The sequence below is a fragment of the Homalodisca vitripennis genome, chromosome 4 (genome assembly GCF_021130785.1).
Source record: "Homalodisca vitripennis isolate AUS2020 chromosome 4, UT_GWSS_2.1, whole genome shotgun sequence".
NCBI lineage: Eukaryota > Metazoa > Arthropoda > Insecta > Hemiptera > Cicadellidae > Homalodisca > Homalodisca vitripennis.
The window spans coordinates 37,344,217-37,366,625 of record NC_060210.1 but is presented as its reverse complement, the minus strand read 5'-3'; the positions used below and the strand labels follow the sequence as shown (position 1 = coordinate 37,366,625).

Here is a 22,409-nt window from a genome sequence, read left to right as displayed (position 1 = left end):
ATAGTAAATGGTGATTGCCACATCCAAAACAGATGGCTGTAAATTCAGAAAAGGCTTAATTCTTTTTATGTAACAATATTTATACATTTCTCCAAATTACACTGACTTCATTTATACTAAAGATCGTTTTCAGTATTGGCAACCAAAACGGCCTCATTCCATCTAAAAGTTCACTCAGTTGTTGGAACTCAGTGTCATTATTCTTCGATTGAGTTCCAATTTAAGAAATTATACATCCTGTGTATTATGCTTGTCTCACTGTAATGAATCGCGTAATATTCAATGTAACAATAAAAAATTATCATATGGTCATTCCCTATCTCATGTTTTATTTGTGTTATTTCTTTACGTTTACTTGTCTTTTGGCAAGGTAACGGCATTGGTAGTTTATTTCTGCCTATGTAATTTGTTACACCTGCATTCTTCATAACATAGAGTATTTGAATCCTGCGTGTTTTTTAGCTTGTTCTTAAACATTGTGTGTGACATTTTAGCGTGTTTTAAACGCATTAATAGGGTTTAAAGTTTTTATTACGTTTCAAATTTTTTCTGATATTCCATAAGAGTTACATAAGAATTTATTAAAAACGTAAATTTATTATGTAAATATTATTGTGGCTTAACCAGTTTTGTAAATAATGTCGATAATTTTTTGGCAACAACAGTTCGTCTTGCCAGGGTTAAATAAAAACTTTTAAGGTGTCTTACGCAGTATTTAGGAGTACTTCCTCTTCATGCATGACGATGTCATTTGACACCACTCAATAAATAAATATATATAAAATGTAAGATGTACTCCAAACTGTCTCTATCTCATGTAGTTCACTCAAGGGTTCATAGGTGTAATAGGTTCATAGTTCACTAGCATAGGCCACCCTACATCACAGTGGAAGCAATAGTTCATTTTCCCTCATTTTTTATTTAGTCCAGCATTGTTGTTATTAGTGAGAGGTTATTTTGGCAGGTTCATAATCTTTTCCTGATTAATGACAAAATTTTATCAGGTAAGAAAAATTATTTTCTTCTTTTTAGTATTATATACTAACATATTTACTAAATATATTTTCGAGATTGCTAATATAATAAAAATTAGCCACAAATTATTGATGAGTGGCAAATGACGCCACCATTCAATAAGTGAAACTATCCCGATGCCCATTACTGATTGGTATAGTTTCACTTATTTTATTTTTTCTTCTTTGTAGGTGTAAGAAAAAAATGGATACTTCTGTCTTGGATGATAGCGATATTGCCGAGTACTTGGAATTACCTAGTGAGAATTTTATTCCATCTGGGTCAAAAGATGAGGAGTGAAGTGTATCAGGTGACGAACTATTTGAAGTTGATGTTGCCCAACAGAATATTTTAGAAGGTACTGAAATATCAGACGATCCTCCTGAAATTTGCACAGATGTTCATAATTTTCAGTCAATACAGGAAAACCAAAGAAGTTATAACGATCACTCGCCCTCATGCTATATCCGAGTACAACACCTACATCAGAGGAGTTGATATGGCGGACAGATTGATAGCACATTACCCTCATGGCATCACGTCTAAGAAGTGGTACCTTAGAGTATTCTTTCACCTCTTAAATGTGTCCCTAGTGAATGCCTGGTTGTGCTACAGGAAATCAGTTGATGGAAAAATGGACTTGTTGTCTTCCAAATCATCTGTAGCCAACACCCTCATTGCGAAAGGGTTATGTGACACGAAGAAGAGAGAAAGGCTCTCGTCAATGTCTCCTAACAACACTCCACCTCTTAAGAAAAAAAATAACCAGTAAACATAATCCCGGAACTGAGATACGACAAAGTTGGCCACTGGCCATCGAAAGTCGAAAACGCCAGGGAGCAGCGTTGCCGCTTTGAACACTGCTAGTAAAAACCAGATTCCAGTTTAAAACAGTTGTGATTTACATGTATTTCCAGACTGTATGGAAGCTTTCCTTAGTAAATAGAATGTTCTTATATGGATATTTAAAAAAAAAAATTGATTTTAGTTTTGAAATTTAATATTTGTAAATTTAAATATTTTTTTATTTTACAAAATGTAACTATATTTAATGTTAAACGATTCAATACATTTTTATACATTTATAACTTAAACATAGTACTTATTTCATGTACATGTAAGGGAAAATAAAACAAATTATAAAAAAGGTAACATTAATTTTTTGTTACCTTATTGCATGGTGGTGTCATATGACGTCAGGTCAGCCATTTTTTAACTAAGACACAAAAAAATTTGAAAAAATTATTTTTGTTATTAAAAAAGCCTATTTAACAAGAAAAACAAGTAAAAAAAATTTGTCTTCGAATTATTTAATAATTCATGCATGAAGAGGTTAAGGGGATGAGGAATGTCTATAATAAACACATAAAAAGATGACAGGTATGAAAGGTAGTTTTGCAGGTAAAAAAGAAGAATGTCATGTAAGGTGTGGATGACGTGTATGGGAATAAATCGCTTTACTACCTCTTAAGCGACCAATTTTGTTCAGTCCTCTTATCGATATTATTGTCAAGAAAATCACTCTCTTTTTAGTTCATGAATTTGTTATTATTGGAGTAATAATAAAACAATGGATGAGTAAAACACAAGTTTACCAACTATGCGAGATGCGTGCATACATTATTTTATTTAATATCGTCATTACTTTTATAACTTAAGTTTTTTTAGTCTCATTGGATATCTAAAATATTATATATGTTTCTTGAATTAAAGAAGCTTTTCGTTTGTAGCAATTATTTAAAAATTAAAAAAAAAAAAATTATAATAAAAGTGTTATCGAAATTATGTTTTAATGAGAATCATTTGTTTTCAAACTATCTATAAAAGTGGCGTAACACCTTATTTTTAAAATGAAGTCCAGCCGTTCACACGATTAGCGCTTGGTTTTTGACCTCATAAACCTCATTTATTGTTTCATTATAATTTTATTTTTGTGTTAATTTATTCGCCAAGTCTATTATTTTTAAGTTGAGTACCAGTTGTCTACGATTATTGTTGATCTGCGTGATTATAACTGAAACGTAATCAAGCTATTATTTTACTCACACTCACATATTGTCAGCATAGTATTGAATTGGACAATGTTATCCAAAAACCTGGGTGTCCCCTGAAATTTTGTTTGATATTTCCTGGATTAAACTTTATAAAAGCATAATATATCCAAGATTACAAAATAAAATAACCTTTTTTTATATTTTGTATTAAACTTAACATACCATTGATTTTCATGCCATAGTGAAGGATCTTGTCGTTTGACAACTCTCACAATAATTTAATGTATAATGAGTATATGATAATTAATTAATTATGGATCGTAACTGATTATTTAACATCTCACATATATTTTTGTGGTGAGATGTGGATAAATGTTTTTGTGTATGAAAGGATTTTTAAGGAAGTAGGATCTTAACGGATATATTCCACTATTCAGTGATTTAACAAATCAACCAACGAAAACAGTCACTGTTACATAATTCAAAATTTTAGCACCTAACCGATAACCTATACAATAGGCAGAAGTTATTTTATTCAAAACGAAAGATGAAATGTTTTTAACGGTGTCTGAAGACAAGCAACCACTTGAAATTTACCTTTAATTATCATCTATAGTGTAACATAGAAACATTTGCAAATCAAAAATGCCACTCATAAATACTTTAATGATTAGTTTAAGGTCAATGTATTTATTGCAAAACAGACAATATTGACGATTACTTAAAGCAACGTTGTACACAGTGTTTCAGAATTTTTATTTCACTTGCATGAACAAAATACCAATTATCCTAGTATCTCCGTATCTGAGAATGGTAAAGAGTGTTATTCAACTGTTAATACAGATGTTAGCAGTGCAAACACACAATTAAATTCCATCGGAATATTATCAAAGCCTTAACGGGAAACTATTTAAAACCGTATAGTTGTCCTTACGAAGTTCCGTATGTGTGATAAATATAGATAGAATGTTCATAGAGATTTACTTTATACCTATTTATCTTTGATCCGCGAAAAATATAATCGGTTTTCGGGTCAAAAGCTCAAATGGCTGTGGCTGTCGCTGGATATGTCAGTATATCTGGCTGTTCGATAAATCGATATTAGGGGATAAAGACATAATTTGGGACATAAGTTTCTCTTGATATAGGGAGAATTTTATTGATTTTGGGTGAACTAAAAAGGACAATCTGTTTGTCTGTATATGCTTCCGTTTGAAATTCTGTCCTATAACTGTTGATGCTAAGGTCATACCTAAATAGGTTGCTTTTTGTTTAAGTAAAGTCCATTCTATCCTATGGCCCGAAGGTCAAATGCCAGTCTGTTAATATTTTATTACTTTATCTGTTATTTTGTGCAAAGAATCCTTATACATATCATAGTAGAGACTTCAAACATGGTGCACAGGCTCTTCTAGGTCCGGGGAAGAGCTTTATTTATATTATGATCAAAAAAGGGCAGTCAGTCTGGCTGTCCGTCCATCAGTGCGATATGTTTTTGTTATGTTTTGTTAGTTCATTTGATACTCCATTGCCCCGGTTTATTATTATTGCTACATCGTTATAACATTTAATTTAAAGCACAAATTTTTGAATATGTACACGTAAGACTGTGGCTGAAGTACAGCGAGCCCAGTGACTATAGGAAAACAGGATAACAAATCAAAAGGCGTACTTTAATCGCAAATTGATTTTGGTAGAAGCCTTCGAGGTGGCAACAAGTAAACGTTAACACTGATGATGGATACAGTACTTATAGGTGTATACTAATGTTTATAATATCTAATCTGGCTAAGAAAATAGGATGATAACAAAGGTACAAAGAAAAAACAAAGATCAGAGAAATCCTCTAAGTAGGAATACATTTTCTTCTTGGGAATATCACAAGATGTAAATATTATTAGAAAATTAACACGTTCCATAAAGATCACGTGTGAGTTCGTACATTATATTCCGTACAATAAGGCACATATACAGTACTGATATGTATAAAACGGCCGAAATACACATCATCCTTAACATCGTACTGAAGTGGGAAATCTACGAAAAAGGAATACTTTTTATAATATGACAAACTAATATAATATAAATATGACACAATATATATTGCTTAATTTATCGTATATTTAGAATTTATGAAAAATCTTATCTGTTGTCAAATAAAAATTCCTAAATCGACTTCAGTGAGTGTTAATTTTTGCAAAATGTCGTTATAAATAGTAGTATCCTTGATAAAAGTCATTTAATTTATAAACAAACATTCTTTGGTGCAATATTTTTATATCGGTCCCATCTTCATTGTAAATGAGTTTTAAATAAAGCACTTTGTACAAACGACTACATAAATAAGTTATTTTAAAAGAATTTTACTATAGCTAGAACTTGTTACTATAGTGGTACAAATGAAATTGTTCTCCTACTAAAACTGTAGGACTAAACGATCAGAGAAAACTTTTTCTCAAAGCGCTCACGATTTAAACTGCGTTCTTTGAAGACAATAAAAACAGCGTTAATTGGTACGTTTGTTTCAAAGGGCCGTTTTGTTCTCACTTCACTCATATTGTTATATTATTTTTAATTGTTTGTGTCTAATCTTTTAAGCTCTTTAAATTGTTAATTCTAAATAAAAAAAAATTTTAGACTTACTGAGTTTATATTTTTTTTATATATACATGATTAGGCTAATAGTTGTCTAGGAGCTAGAATCCTTGCAAAACTGTATATATTAGTTTTTAAATTAATATTCGACAGTATAATTGCATTTATTTATGGAATAACAAAGTAAGTTAGTGATATTTACTAATTATAATAGTAATTGAAGATGTAACTCATATGAAATTAAATAAAGTAACTACACCGATAGCAATCTAACAGCAAATAATGATATAAGATTATTAGCTGAATTTTTTTCCAAGTCCCTTCCAACAGTTTCTGATGAACAAAACCTGATTTCCGTCTGTCCGTATACAAAATACGTGTTGAACGAATTGATATAAATGTTGAAAGTTGGTATGGAAATGTACCTCTCTATTACTATTGAAAATGGACAACACGGAGTCTTATATTCCGTTTGTAAGTAATCATGTTGCCAAAGATAACAAAATAAAATAATCAAATTGGTAAATAGAATAAGTGCATACGTGCAGAGACCCGCAGAGATGAGCCATAATGAGGGAATATTTCAGTAGCAACAGAGATATAGTAGAAGGGTTTAAATGTAGAGGTAGCGAATTATAACTAGAAACAAAGATAAATGTAAATGAGAGGATATGCACTGTTCTGTTTTAATATGGCTTTATTTATGCTTCTTAGGACAACACATAGCGGCTCTAATACGTATGATTTAGCCCTGTCTCTGGCAAGGATCCCATACAGCAGCAAGGACTGCACGTAGACGTAGTACTCAGACATACAACGTACACAGTTAGCATCTGAAAAAACAACATAAACGCATGTATAAGAGTTTCCTTAACCAATTTGCAATATATCCAACATGTGGGACTTAAGTGAATTTGTAATTCATAACGTCGCTTAAGTGTTTATATCGTGCAAAATCGCACTTTCGGATGTAATATTAAACATCCGTATATATATATATATATTAAAATTACATTATACAACATATTAAATATATGTACACGACTTACAAAATATCTCATTATTTCTCTCTCTCCCTCTCTCTCTCTCTCTCTCTCTCTCTCTCTCTCTCTCTCTCTCTCTCTCCCTCTAATTTTTTCCCTCTCCCAGCTCCCTCCCACCGCGCGTGCGAGCGCGCGCACACACACACACACACACATGTATAATTTAATGTCTAAAGTCTGTATGACTATTTTTAGAGGTTAGTAGCATATAGGTTAATAATCTTCCAGTGTTACTGAGGATATTGCAGATTTAAACAGCAAGACAACTACATGATTACTTCGAGAAAGGATAGTCATTTTGCGCATTTAGTAAAATCCCACATTTATGGTTGAGGAGAGATTATATTAAACCGTTGAATATTTTGTTGTGTCAGTGGCCTTACACATATTTTTGGACCAGTCTTTATTGGAATTTAAATTTCTTTGGAGTAACTCACAATAAGGACGGTCGTTAACGACTGGAAGAACGGTTATTTTGGCACCATAATTTCTCCATAAAACATAAACATTTATATTTCCATAGACTTTAATACTAAATAAACTAAACAGATAGTGGACTGAGTCATGATCCCTGGGGACAATACTAGTGAGAATGACGAAGATAGGGCAACAGCGAGAAAAGTTCAAATCATCAACACTTACAAATAACTCAAACCTGTAAAGCAGGAAGTCCAACATGGTTATCGGTTTTATTTTACTTTATTTTTTCACAATAAACAAATCTTATTTTGAAGAAAAAGTGAGACTAGAATACTATGGGTTTTTTTATGTAAGAAAAATCGTACAAAAAATCGACTTTGAGTTTATATAACTCATGATTTAACAAAAATGGTCTAATGAACCTGTTAAAACAATACAGAGCTTGCTTCTAAAAAGTTTAACTATAAAATTGAACATGTTAAACAATGGTTAAATAAATGTTAAATCACGGTTTTAAAATATATGTTCTAAAGTCCTTTATTTCTGTTTATTCCGTGGGCAAGCTCTAATCTTAGTGAACCATTTCCATAAAAGCTATAATAAGGCTATAATTAACAATGTAAATAAAGTTCCCCTTCTAATAATAAGGACCAGAAGGTTGGTCTAGTTATCATATTTTTAGACAGCACTGAATCAGTTTTTAACTTAAATAATTCTATTCTTTATACCTTATTCAAAACTTCATTCCTTATACAAAGTTGGATGTAAACCTACGCACAATTTTTTTAGATCTTCTAAATTTGTTTAATATTTATAGGATTTTTTATTTAGAAATTAAGGCAATACAATTTTGTTCATATATTTTTTATCCCTCGTATAGTTTAGTAAAATAAATGTTACGTTAAGCATGTTTTTATAGACTATTTATTTTTAGAATTTGTAATATTTAAACGTGACATGAGTTGCTCTGAAAATCAGTGTATCTGATAACCGCTTGAATTACAACAGGTATTTTCATTTATTTATTTATTTGAAGAGAAAATATAATACAGGAAATTCCCATCATTAAATGTAACGAGGATGGTAAGAAAGTTTTTCGACTTCAGACGTGATGAGCTGCACTGTTTGCGCCAATTTGGTTACGTGAACATTCAACTTGACGCTTGTAAATTATTATGTGACTGTTGCTTTTGTACGCGTCTTTCAATTTCCAGTTTGGAAACATTAAATTAGGAAACGTTATTAAAATATTGTTACTATATAAGTGATATTTTCTACCTTAATCAAGGCGGAATTGAATGCTACATTACTTGACTTGACTTTATTTACATTACTACTGTGCAGCATTGACCCTTTAATCGTGGCCCTACAAGGAATAATTCAGAAAACTGAGTGCTGTTGAAGGCCAACAATCTACAACAAACGATTAAATCATTGACATAAGATCGTTAGTTTTGCGTTATAAATTGATACATGTGGCAGATATTGGACAAAACAAAAGAAAGGGTGCATCACATGTTAATTTTATTGATATTTTTGGGTATTAGCAAGGTGGGTGTCGCGTTGGTTGACTTAACAACTGCATCGTGTTTCATCAGCTCAATGTAGCATTAGGCTCCTTCAATCAAGTACGAACATTTTGTATCGCTATTTAGTTATATTATGATGAATTTTATTCTTAGTTCTACAATTATTAAATAATAAAACTATCTAAACATTTTACATTCCAAAAACCATCATAAAGAAACACCATCCTTAGGGGAAAATTTGTGAAATACATATCTTAGTAGAACATCTTACCAGCTTGATTATCTGCAAAAGTCTAGGATCGTAAAATTGAAATAATAAAAGATCCGGGTCTAGCAGATATGGAAATCCTCTTTCGCCATGAAAGTTTACCCCCCTCAAAAAGGTGCTTTAGTGATAGAAGAAATCTGGAAGTAATGAAAAGTATAATGGAAATCAGTATTTAGTAAATCGATATTACTATGGTGGTTTTAATATTTATATGCATCATTCGAGACAAAGAATTATTCCAAAATTTTAATGTGATTCACGTGTTTAATCAGGTACAAAGACATACATTATTTTGCATTGGATTTATACATAAAATCTTACCACAACCGATCAAAACTAACAGCGGCAACCAAGTTATACCAGTGTCAATGGCCCTGTTCACGTAAGCTATAAACTAGTGTTTTATAGACTGTAAACGTCCACAACATCCAGTGATGCGTGTTTCACGGTTAGAATATAGCAGCTCCAAATGATTTATGAAAGCTCATACGATCAATGAAACCATTCCTCTCATTTATCGAATGTACTTTTAGTCCTATACACTTTTTGACAGCAAAATAAATGATCAAGACAAGAACTTTCCATACAATACATGTTATTTAAGAACAAACAATATATTTTTGTTTTAATGTTATTAGATAAAGAGCTGAAGGGTATCCGTTTCAGTTTTATCCAGAATTAGAAAATGACGTTAGATGTATCATAGTTTAGTTCCGTTGAATGTAAATGATTACTAAAATAACAGCAAGTAGATTATATTGTCTGAGCGTGATTAGAAATCACGTTTACGCTCAGGAAAGGAGGCCTAATGTGCATTTTATAAGAACAATACCTAGTTTTAGCCAATGGTGCAGTGTAGCGGGTACAACGTTTATCGCAAGATAACCGGATCAAGCAACGTCGAGCGTGGCTGCTGCTTGGGTAGGTAACCGCTGAGCGATCCTGTCCTTGCAAGCAGCCCGCCAGCCCGGCCACTGGTGGTGGTTCGGAATTTACTTAAAAGCTGTTAGTCCCCAGGTTGTGTTAAAGAGGGCTTCTTAGCCCTAATTTTGCCTGGTAAATAAGACATATTCACTTTACTTTAGTTTTACTTGAAATATATACAGAAAGTGTCGTAACATATGTTAAAGTTTAAGTCGAAATGTATGGGTATAAAAAGGATTAAAAATATAAAATGATATTTTTCTCATATTTTAAATTTGTTAGCAAGACACATCTAGAACTAACCACCAAACACGTAAAATAGAGGTTAACGAACAATATAGTTGGAGAACTTCACTCTGTTTATCATGTTGTTTGAGGATTATATAACTATTATTTATAATTAATAATACTTTTCATGATATTGATCAAATATCTTCCTTCGAGAAATCCCTTTGTAAATATCATGTCAAACTAGGTTGTGTGATAATACAGAAAAAAATCCTCCCGCCTCCTGGACTTTGACAGTTAATTCTGAACATACTCAGGGAATATGAATTGCAATATGTTGCCAATTTCCACCTCTGTTATATTCAAGGTTTTAAGAAGATGTTCTATAACAGTATACCATGAACTCACTCTATTCCAGCTAGCTTACGAAATATTATAAGACAACAGCAATATGGGGATATACATTTTGATGTTGGCACATTTTATGGTCCCATCAATAAAAACAAGTGTCTACGACTGGTGTACAGAATCCAAACCAGCATTTTATGGGCAATAAATGGTCACATGAACTGGCGCCACCAAAGCTCTAAAGCGGAGCACATCACGAGAAAATCTAAGTAGAATGTTATCTTCAATGCTATTTCGTTATACGTGCAATAATCCGATCACTATGATGTAAGTTGTAAGATCCTTTTGATCGTTATACAGCACTATTCACTAACGTTTACCGAGTCGTGCGTCAAAACAGGTAAACATCATATAAATTGAATTTTCTAGAGAACGGATAAAGTACAGAAAAACGAACCAAATATTTAGGTATGCACATTACTACAAATATACATAAATCATTCCTCAAAACTAAATATCAATGAATGTAATGTAATGATATCCAAGTTACATACATTACCTTGTAACTGCTTTATTCTTTTCAACAACTTCCATCTTTTCTACCTTTTAAGTACAAATATATCATCAGAACAGTACTTACGTATTAGAAACTCTAATCTTTGACCAAAATAGGCATTTATTACTACACTAATCTTATAAGTGGTAATTTTCAAATATTTTCATAAATATTGGAAGTTTTATTTTTTATCAACAATTTCCTTCTACCTCCTAAAGATCATGTATTTCTAAAATAAAACAAACTAAATAAGATATATTTATTTATAGAGTTTTTTTATAACACTCCTACGGTTACAACCATCATCAATGAAAACAATTTTAAATGTTTATTTTTACGGCACATATAATGGTATTTGTTATTAGGCAGAAAAAGTTTGGTTATTTGACAACTATACACTTCTGTTCTAGCATTATAAGTAATAAATATAATTAATTCCATATTTATTACCTACAACGGGAGTATACTGTTACTACTACTATCATTACAAAAATCGTTAGATCAATACCAATTACAAAACTCCATAAGCATTTTGGTTGACATTATTACTTTATGGTAAAACGTGCCGGGTTCATATTCATCTAAGCCACTACAGAGTAGCGCCAAGATAAAGCAAATTTACTTTAATTGTAAATAAATTTTAATTTTGAAAACTAATTTGTAAACTGGATGATCATAGTAACATAGTTATAGTAGATAACTTTTAATTAGAATTTGGTTAGAACTGTATATAGCCGTTTGGAAGAAATATATTTTTATAAAATTTTTCTAATTTTAACTTTTAAAATCTGTTTTAAAATAGATCGATTAGAATCCTTTTTTCGTCATTTCCGATATTAAGTATGCGTCACCGAGCGAGCGACGCGGCGACAGCCCGCCACGCCGCAGTCAAGCTATGCCTCCTGGCACCAGCAGTCCTCGATTCTCGGTCATAAAATCTGCTGAAACTAAATTGATTGCTAATGAATTATATTGCACACCTGTTCAAGAACCTGAACATTACCTCATTATTGAAATTACATTAATAACTATCATAGGTAGATAATATTTTTCAGCGCCTATTGGTAACTACAGCCACCAATCCTCAGCTTAGAGGAGATAAAGCCTCATTAAATATAAACTAGCTTTTTTTCAATAAACAGTTCTCCCACATAAATATTTTGTGCAAATATTCCATAGTATAGTGATAAGGACATGTGACATAGAATATAAGAAACTTTAGTGGAAAAAGTTTTACGTGTTTAATGAAACGTTATGATGCCTTTATATTGGTGTATTTGTTAACTTTTATCCATAGATCTAAAATATTTCATATGAGAGTCAGGTAACGTTAACGGACAAAATTAGAAGACTGATATTGATATTTTTATAAAATGAATATTTTGTGGGCTTAGTAAATTGACACGGTATTAAATATTGAAGCCTAATGAAATTTACAATAGTCAAATAATAAATGCTGTTATAACGTACGAAGTATATCTAGGTGAATAGGGAAATTGGTTTTTTATCGTAATAAAATGAAATAATTTCAATTGAAATTACATTGCATTTCCAGATAGGAGTAGTATAGCATTTTGAGTTGTATAAAACATTGTGAATGTATTCTAAACACCATACTGCTTTAGTTTCAATAGATAAAAACTCATTTTTACAGACTTTGCTTTGTACAGACGCCGATTTACATACAGCTACGGCTAGTCGTTAACGAGTTTTAAACAATTAAATATTTCAATATCGAAGACATTTGCATTTATCCTTAAAACTAGATATCCTAATTATATCAGTTTTTAGGATTACTAGATGCATTTAACCAATTTTTTCTTAAATATTTTTCAATCCTATCAAATAAAGGTGGTAGCTGTATAAACTTCAGAAAATATAAACTTATATTTAAGTTATTATGCATCGTAAAGCTTACGAGTGTTCTTCGTATACTTCCGTTCTACATGGTTTTATATGTAAGTTAAGATTTTTCAGACTGTGGGCGTGAAAGTGTTTTATAGTAACCTATTTAGTAATATTGCATATATATATATAATGCCGTAATTTATTACCCATTCAAACTAAACCTGACACTAAGATACTTAGAGATTACTTGAATGAATTTATAACTTAATGTTAATCAATAAAAGGTTTCAATATGGTGATCATTCACATTTGGGCAAAATTTTTCTGTAGTTTATTTTACACTATGAATAAAAAACAAAATATCTTATAACATTGACAAGTAAAATAAAGCAATTTCAGATGTGCCACATTTTAATGCGTGACTGTTATAATTTATTCTACTTCTGTTGTTAGCTTGACCATTTATTTTGTTGATATGTTTACGTTGTCATGTTTCAAACATATTCATTAATCATTATATCTGTTTCGTTGTTTATATCATTAATTTTTTATTTTTATTCTTTTAAAATATATATTTATTTTTTAATACTTAAACATTTTTTATTAGTTGTTTCTTTGCTTGATTTTTTGCATTGTTTTTTGTTACTCTGTCAAATTTTGAGTATTGAGTTTTTTTTTTGCTCACATATTAAATATTGTTGTTATTACTTGCTTTCTTTTCTTGAACTCTATTATATGATTGTTATCCTCTCACCAATGTATTAAGTATATGCTGTATTAATTAATTATATTAATAATTCTTTTTGCACTCTGCTGGCCACCTTTGTTTGTTTTATGTAATGATGTAAAGTGGTGTATACCGTTAATGAATAAAACAATAAATAAGTTGTGCTACGCGAGAATGGGGAGCTGCCGAGACGCGTGGGAGTGTGGGTTCATACTTAATAAGAGATAAATACCGAAAGTAATAACAAAAGGAATCATTATCGAACTATTCAACCGATTTTGTAAGCAAATGTTTCTAAGTCATGAAAAATTACTGTCCACAAAATTACAAACTGGACATTTGAACTTTAAAATTTAAAATTAAAGTTATGCATAATAATTGAGTATATTGTAATTGAGTAAATAAGCAAATAAAATCAATTCGTCAAATTATATTACTGTCTACTTTACAAATTAGGTTCCAAAATTATAATTATTTGAAAATAAAGGAGAACACATAAAAATAATTTTCGACAAGGATCTGCTGCCATCCACCGGATCATATCCGGTTTATTCAGCCTAGAAGATATACTATAACTATAAGTGAACAGCTATTATTATAAATGTTGACAAGAGCTCTTACGATTTCATGCGATGTATTCCTATGATAATTAATAACTGGAGGTAAAAATTTTAAGTTATTTATGATTGGGTATTAAGTAAACAAACTTACCATCGGCAAGCTGTTTTATGTTTGGGGAATGAACAAGCATTTTTTACTTGCTGCTTGTCTGATTAACATAATAATTTTTACAACCCCAGTACGACATTGTGTAACTAAGGCAGGCTCATTATATCCTCAGCTTGAGTGTCTAGAGAAGCGCAACGGAGGTCTATTTAAGCTGTCATAACTGAGAAAGGTAATTACTCCCACAGACGAGGGTAGGACAAAACACCCCGCCATCAACACTCCAGACGTAGGATGTGTCGTTGGTTTACACGATCATCATTATTTGCAGTTTATATGAAATATAATACATATTATTTGTACTGACAAGAAATATATAAATAATATTTATGCACTTCTCAGAACACTTCAATTAGATTAAAATTAACATAATGTAGTACAATAACTGTGAATTTTCTTACAAATCAAAAGTATTTATAGTTTTATAACAGTAAAATTTTAAAAACATATATTATTACTTAGACACTGTTTTGTCTAGTTTTTAACTCTAAAATCATTTTCATAATAACCACACATTGGACCTTGATTCTTCATTTCATGTTTAAAACCGTGTTGTGAGTATTCTAGGTGCGTAAACTTAAATACTCAAACATATCCTAATAAAGCGGGTAAACTACAAAATACACTCCCTTTTGATCCTATACCATAATACTTATAGGACATTTATGGGTGGTTGTCCAACTAGTGAAATGATTAAGTTAAACTTTTGTATTCATTTGATATAAACACAATAAAACGTGTTCACTTATTTAGGTTAGAATATAACTAACGATAAGTTTTCAATATACTATATAAAACGTGCTATAAGTTGTCAAAAAGAGAAAAAAAATTTGAAATATTATATAAAATTAAAAGTTTCAAGTATCAGAAAAGATACTTTTAAAAGTTATTTTTTAATTTTGTTGGTTGGTTTTAGCGTAAAGGTACATAAATGCAGATTGTATAAAATTAAATATTAAATCATTCAACTTACTTATTTTTGAGATGTAAGCAAGGCTTCTTATTTTTCTTGTTTTCCAAATTATCTGATTTGCACTGTTAACATTTTGTTAACACTAAGCTATGATTAAAAATAGTTTTTTTACCGTAACATGTTATCCAATCACCGAGTTGCAATAATTTGTTCAAGATCCTTAGTAACATGAGATTTAGTTCATTTAAATTTCTTCCTCAGAAGTATAACCAACCTAATTTTAGGTATGAAAATAAACACATCAAAGTTATATATGGATATGACGTGTATAGATATATTGTGTAAACCCTTTTAGCTAGAATAAAATCTACATATTGCAGTATAGTAATTTATACAGTAAGTCTGTCTTAAGACTTATTTAAAATATAAGCAACGAATTTAAGACATAAATACCATCGTGCACTAATTTTTATATTTGATGGAGTATTCTTATAGACGTGGAAATCATTTTACTGCTGTTCATGTTAAGCGTGATGTACTATGTCTCGTAAATATTTTCAACACTTAATTCGGTTTACTCCAATCATCACTGGCTGTTTAAAAAATAAAGGAGGTGTTCTGCGGACATGTAATAATACATAAAAGGAATTATTGTATCGCTCATGTGGACAAAATATTAATAGTGCCAGACTAACGAGTTATGGGTTTCAGTCACTCACCAAAATCCCTGGGCCAGACATGCATTGTCAAAAAATTCATTAGAGACATGTGGAATGTACCAAAGTTTCATGCAACATGATGTAATTTGACGATATATACGCTATATATATAATGCTAAGTTGAATATAAAAAAATCATATTTTTGGATTTTGTTTACTAATATTTTTCAACAACAAATGTCTCGCAGCCACCATGGCAAATTACCATAATACCAATTTAAAACTATTCCCTAATTATATATATATATATATATATATATATATATATATACGCTATATATATATATGTTCATTTAGATCTTCAGATATATTGCGGGCTCACAGACAAAACAGACAGTATTATCTATATTCCAAGCACTCGATAGGCGTTATTAACGTTTAGCCAATTAAAGAAATTATTATTAAAACGCTCGTAGTAAAGTTTAAAAGCATAAATATTATTGTTTACAGTGTCAATAATTAAAAGTTGTATATTCGTGAGAAAATGTATTCCTGATATGCATATCATTAAAGTTCACCTGAGAATGAACACAACTGTATTAATTAAAATTAAAATTAAAATCTAATAAAATTTGCTTATAATTGATTAAATATGCACTTTTTGTGGAATTTGAATTTTTAAGAACAGCTATAAGCAACTTATACTTATAGATATTAGTGTAGTAACTGAGATATAACTTATTTGTAATTAATACATGTGAAACAAGTGTTGCACAAGGGAAATTTTTAAAATGCATTAGAATTATCACACTTTTATTTTATTTGTCAAATGTACCTTGAACAACGCTCCGTAGAATTTATTCAAACAATTCTTAATTGAAAATTAAGTAGGAACCGCATATTTTATTTTCAGATTAAACTTCATCTTGTAAAATTTAAAATACAGCAGAGACAAACTTAAAAAGACGTTTCTATAAGGCGACTTATTAGCCTACAGAATAGTCCTTCAAGATCCAATCACTCAATTGAGTTACTCGGGAATTCAACTTGCATTAGCATAGCTCATTTCGGAGCTGGATTTTTTCAGAAAAGTCTTAAAATCTTAGGATTATGTTAATTCCTAAGAGAGGAAGATAGTTAATTAAATATTTGTCAGTGCTCTCTCTCTCTCAGGAACTCTCAGCTGTGATATAATTAATTTTTGCTAATCTTTTGAGGTGATTTACGTAAGGTGCAACTTTTATTGTAAAATATTAAAGCTTTTCCTCTGTTTTTTTGTAATTATCTTTTCCGTTAATATAATTATTTATTTAGTGAAGATTTACATATATAATAGTATGTGTAAATATATTCTATACTCGAATGGTGAACAATATTGATACACATATTAGGCCAACTCTGATATCTTAGTTGCTTAATCGGACAATATTATTTATTAATATATCCCTTATTATAAATATATATATATATATATATATATATATATATACAGGGTGTATATATATATATATTTTTTTTTTAATTATAAAGGTGAAGTTAGGTCTCCGAAGTCCTCTTTTTTACTTAACCTCGAAATAGGTATAAATAAAAAAATCAACATATTTATAATACAAAACATATTTAAGAACTTTAGGGAACATAGGGTATTTTTAATCCCAACACCATAGATTTGTGACTGAAAAACTACCAGTCAAAATCTCAATCTTAGAAAAGAAGATAAACACTGTAGGTGATGTATATTTCATGAATATTGTGTTCTCAGGATACATAATAGTACTTCGTTGAGTCCTTTAACACACTATAGTAACGGCTTATTTTTGTATGGACAAGAATGATTTCGACGGTGCTGCTTGTCTTTCCAAGGGATTCAGCTGAGCGTTAGTAAAGCTTGTCAGTAATTATGCCTGTATAATTAATTTTCTGAATGCCTGAGGGCTGCAAAAATGTATTTTCTCTCTGATAGTGTTTCTGTCTAACATAGAATATTTTTAAAATAAAAATACCAACAGCATTTTCACGCAAGTGTTTCAGGCGCATTATGTTGACACGTGGTGTGGCGTACACTTACCTTGCTGCATACTACCTAATAGGTTTATTTTGAAAATGAAGTTAGAATGTATTCCTTTATTCTGATTGTTTTTTTTAATATAGTGGACTGATTATGTACAAAATTTAAACTTGACAAAATCTTCAATGAACAATGCATAATTTGCATACATCGTACCTGTAAGTTGCTATAAAGTAACCAAAGCTGCAAGTACATTGCGTGATTGACTGCTCCGAGAGGAGTCGACAAAACATGGAAAGCGCTTCTAAGGAAATGGTTTTGTTTTTAAAGCAACATCGAATCTAGCTCAGTACGTACCATAATATCTGTATTCACTATGGCAGTGGTCACACAAAGTTTAACAGTCATGAATTATACTACGTTTGCTTTTGGTTAGATTTTTTTGACCAAATTCAAATTGTTCTTATACCATACAGTGTGGATTTTTAACGACACTCTTTTGGTAGTCCTGCTGCTACACTTACTATGCTATACTTACTATGGTACACTTACTATGACAGTTATCACAACTTGAAAGTCCGCATTGTGTTTCTTTGTCAGCTGTTTCGTAGATATTCTGACTAAAATTCAAATCGTACTGGATAGAAGCAACATTCAATAGTTCCTTAATCACCGTTATTTTGAACGAGACGAATTCCCTAAAAGTCTCTGTAAAAATTTATATTAATATTTATCTTTACCGTGGGATCAAATATCAAGAAATATATTTATTTGTTTGCTTTATAATATACGGCGTCATCATACCATTTATAAGTATCACAAGTTTATCACTCATAATGATCAGCCGTCATAGTGCATATAAGACAACAAATAAAATCCTACATTTTCGATTAACCTGCAGGAAAATGTTCAATTACCGTCAACCAACAATCTAGTAAATCAAATATTTACCTTTGGACTTTTCTTATTGACAGCATTTTGGCATTATTGCCTTCCTTGTTTCGCAGAAATCCTTGTTCTTTATTACGACAGTTTCCTTAAAGAAAAATATTGTATATAGTTCTTTTAATTTCTACCCGTTTTCTTAAAATAATATTAAGTGCATATCTATAAAAACTTTATATCTAAACTCTATATTTAAACCTTATTCAACCTTATTTAAAAGAATTTTAAGAAACATATACTTCTACATAAATCAAGGGAAAAATATCAAAATAGAAATTTGTTTGCTTGTACATAAGGACGTAATAATTATACGAAAATGTTATTTTAGTATTTAAACAAGAATGGATATTATGTGCCACGTACTGAAAATATATCACATTGTGGCCACATTTATTAGTTTAAAACTATATAACAGCATAAATGTATCTTAAAACTAAGCATAATATGAATAATTTATTTATTATAGAACACTTTTGAAATTTGATTTTGTTTGTTTAAATTGGGAAGTCTCAAACAAATTGTGTGCAAAAATTAAATTTTTTATAAAACTCAACATCAATGTTTTTATATTCGACTTAAAATTACATCTTACGCAAAATTTAAAATTACAATGGCTTATACTCAATGTATATAGTGTATATTGAAATATTAAGCATTACTGAAATAAAAATAAAAAAAAAAACATTAAACAATAAGTGATACATTAGATGTACAGAATCATTAAGTTAAAAAAAGTATGAGTTGTGGGTGTAGAATGATGTTTAAACACAATGCTGTGTCAGTATTTACTGAGTGAAAACACACGGAGTTTGCTTGGTTTGTTAAACTTATATTATATATAAATAATTAGAATTAATCCGTTTCTCACAACGTTTGTAGCTATTCATATGTTGCAAATTTATTGAGGACATTATAAACCACTGTCATAGGACAGTGCATATATCATTTTACCTTGGTTTTAATACTCCAGCCTCCCCACTTACATTTCTAACACTTATAAGTAAGTGTATAGAACTGTGTATGTAAGTGTATGAAGTAAGTATAGAAGTGTATGTAACTGTATCTCTTTTGCTTTCGATCACAGTAAGAATAGACGTACCGTAACTAATTTTATTTAAAAAATATTTTGAATAGTTTTTAAATTATTTGTGATTAAATATGATATATTGTAGTCATCCAAGTTATAGAATAACGTTGTATTTTTCATTTTGGAAAACATCCAATTTTAATAACAAAATGTATATGCGAATTGCTCAGGATGTTTAGGGATATTTATATGACCATTCTAATATAGCAAGGGACGTTAAAAATTCTGAAAGAATTAAATATTTCAGATTAATAATAAAACTGTATAAGTTGAGGAAAATATTTTACTCAAAAGCTTTAATCATTTAAGGAGTGAAATATAATATGCGTAAGTATATTTTTGAAAATTTCAGAGAGATACGACTTAAAAAATTACAATATGGGGTGAGGTAAACATTTTAGTTCCAAGCAGTTATCTGAACTAAGTATAAAACATTATTAGACGTTAAAAAAATGGAATGCACAATTTCGAACGCTTTTAAGAATAAATGACTGTCATATAGAATTTGTCTTTTAAATTTGTCTTTAACTTTAAAGTCGGAAAATAGGCGCTAGAAAACGAATTACGATTCGTAAATTACGTATTATTTGGCTTTAGTAAAGTTGAATTATTAAACTCGTGGGGCTAGCAAAATTCATTTAAATCTGCATGTCGATAATTAAAATAATATCACTATAGATCAGATATACACTTATAATTTATGCATGAAGCATCACTTTTAAGTAAGCAACACAGGTCTCGATGACGGTTCATATCACTCCATTGAACTTATCTGAGTTTTAGTGGATAATTTGTGTCTATAAATAACTATTATGGTAACAAATAACAGAAAATATGGCAACAAAAAAACAACAATTAGTTAAAATATTGAAACTTACAGTACCAGAATATTTTGGGGACTGTAGGGATTATCTAAATAGTTACAAATAGCGAGGGATGGCACTCAAGGTGTTGGATATAACTTATGAGAATTTAACATGTATGTTTTAATATTTAGACTATTATTTTAACGATGTTGTAAAACCCCGCCTAATAAAGAAAATAAGACTTAAAGTGTTTGCAATTTTTGCGTGCCGTTAATAATTTTTCACACACCAGTTTATCTTACAATAATGACACTGAATATATACCCTGGGGTTTTCAAATTGCTTAGAAGGTCGATTAAAATAAGAGTTCTAGTGTATGTCGTAGCTAAACAAATGTTTCATAAAATCAGTCATTGTTTAAGATGTCAAATGTAATATCTAACGATATCGAGATATTCAGAATCTGAAACAGATTGTTTTATCACAGTTTTAAAAACCACTAGCATCTGTTAATGCACATCTGTATATAACATGATAATGCATCAGAAGGAATATTAAGAACTGTGGTGCTAGAAGGGATGAAAGTAGATCATGTGCAAACGAGTTAGTAATATGCAAAACTTTTCCCGCTGGTGTCTGAAACTCGGATGTAGCTATCGTCGCATTATTATGTTCTTCTTATTGGACTAAGTTTCATAAAAATTATTTTTAAATATTAAGGTGATAACACTTTGAAAATGCATTAGCGTTTGATTTATTTCCAACTTCTTCATTCAATTATATTGCTACGCGTGTTTTACAAAACAATCAATGCAGTATTACTTACATAAAGCAAAATAAGTAAACTTATTCAACAAACAGCAAATTAAATAGAAAACCTGCGTTACGTAGTATATTAAAATTCATCAATATGGTATCTCCGTTAACTTGAAATAAGGATGACATTTAATAAGGATTTGACAAAAATATTGATGAGAAAATTCGTCAAAACAGCGGGCTTCACTATTGACAAACTTTAAAAAACTCCTTTTTCCTACGTTTCAAGGTCTGTATTTTATAATATTTATTATTGATACACTAAGTCACAAAAATTGTGTGCGAATGGGTGCCAAAAATGTTAACAGAAGAAATCAAGCTAAGCGTATGGCACATTATTTGTCCTTTTTGGAGCGCGATCACAAGGATGGTGATACGTTCTTCTGTATCTGTGATCTGTATCTTCTTTACAGTATTGGTGATGCGAAGGCCTTTAAAATTATGTGAAACACAACGTGTGTTGTCATTTAAATTTTTGAGATCCAAACATAGGATCTTATAATTTTGGGACACTCTGTCCAAAATTCTGGGACACTTTTACACGTCGTATGTAACAGATTCTATAGGATGGGTTGTCTGGGGAATCCGTTTAAACTAAATCTCTGCAGTTAGCCGTTGGGCCGTTATACATTTGAGAAACGTCCTGCACATTAAAACATGAAACACTTATAACAACTTCTTATTACCTAGATATTTACCATATTAGAAATCTTTCTATTATACCTCATATTACAGTTTATTGATTTTGATATGTTTTTAGTATGTAAGTTCTGTAATTAAAGACAGTATTTATATTTAGGAAACAAAACCCAATTCTATTAGCTGGTAATTAATGTTCGGGCTAAATTAGGAGATTAACTTACCTAGGTTATAAAAGAGGAAGAAATCACTAATGAGATTTATTTGAGAGGTCTAATATACTGTATTTTATATAACTTTCAATAAATAAATTTAC

General features: G+C 30.2%; 2 protein-coding genes across 2 annotated transcripts in view; both read left to right on the top strand.

The window, feature by feature from the left end:
* The window catches only part of LOC124359161 (glutamate receptor ionotropic, kainate 2-like), a 118,493-nt gene that overhangs the window by 5,429 nt on the left and 90,655 nt on the right, over positions 1-22,409 (top strand).
* On the top strand, positions 1,412-1,786 carry LOC124360989 (piggyBac transposable element-derived protein 3-like). Its single transcript, XM_046815026.1, has one exon. The coding sequence runs from the start codon at positions 1,412-1,414 to the stop codon at positions 1,784-1,786; it is 375 nt and encodes a 124-aa protein (XP_046670982.1).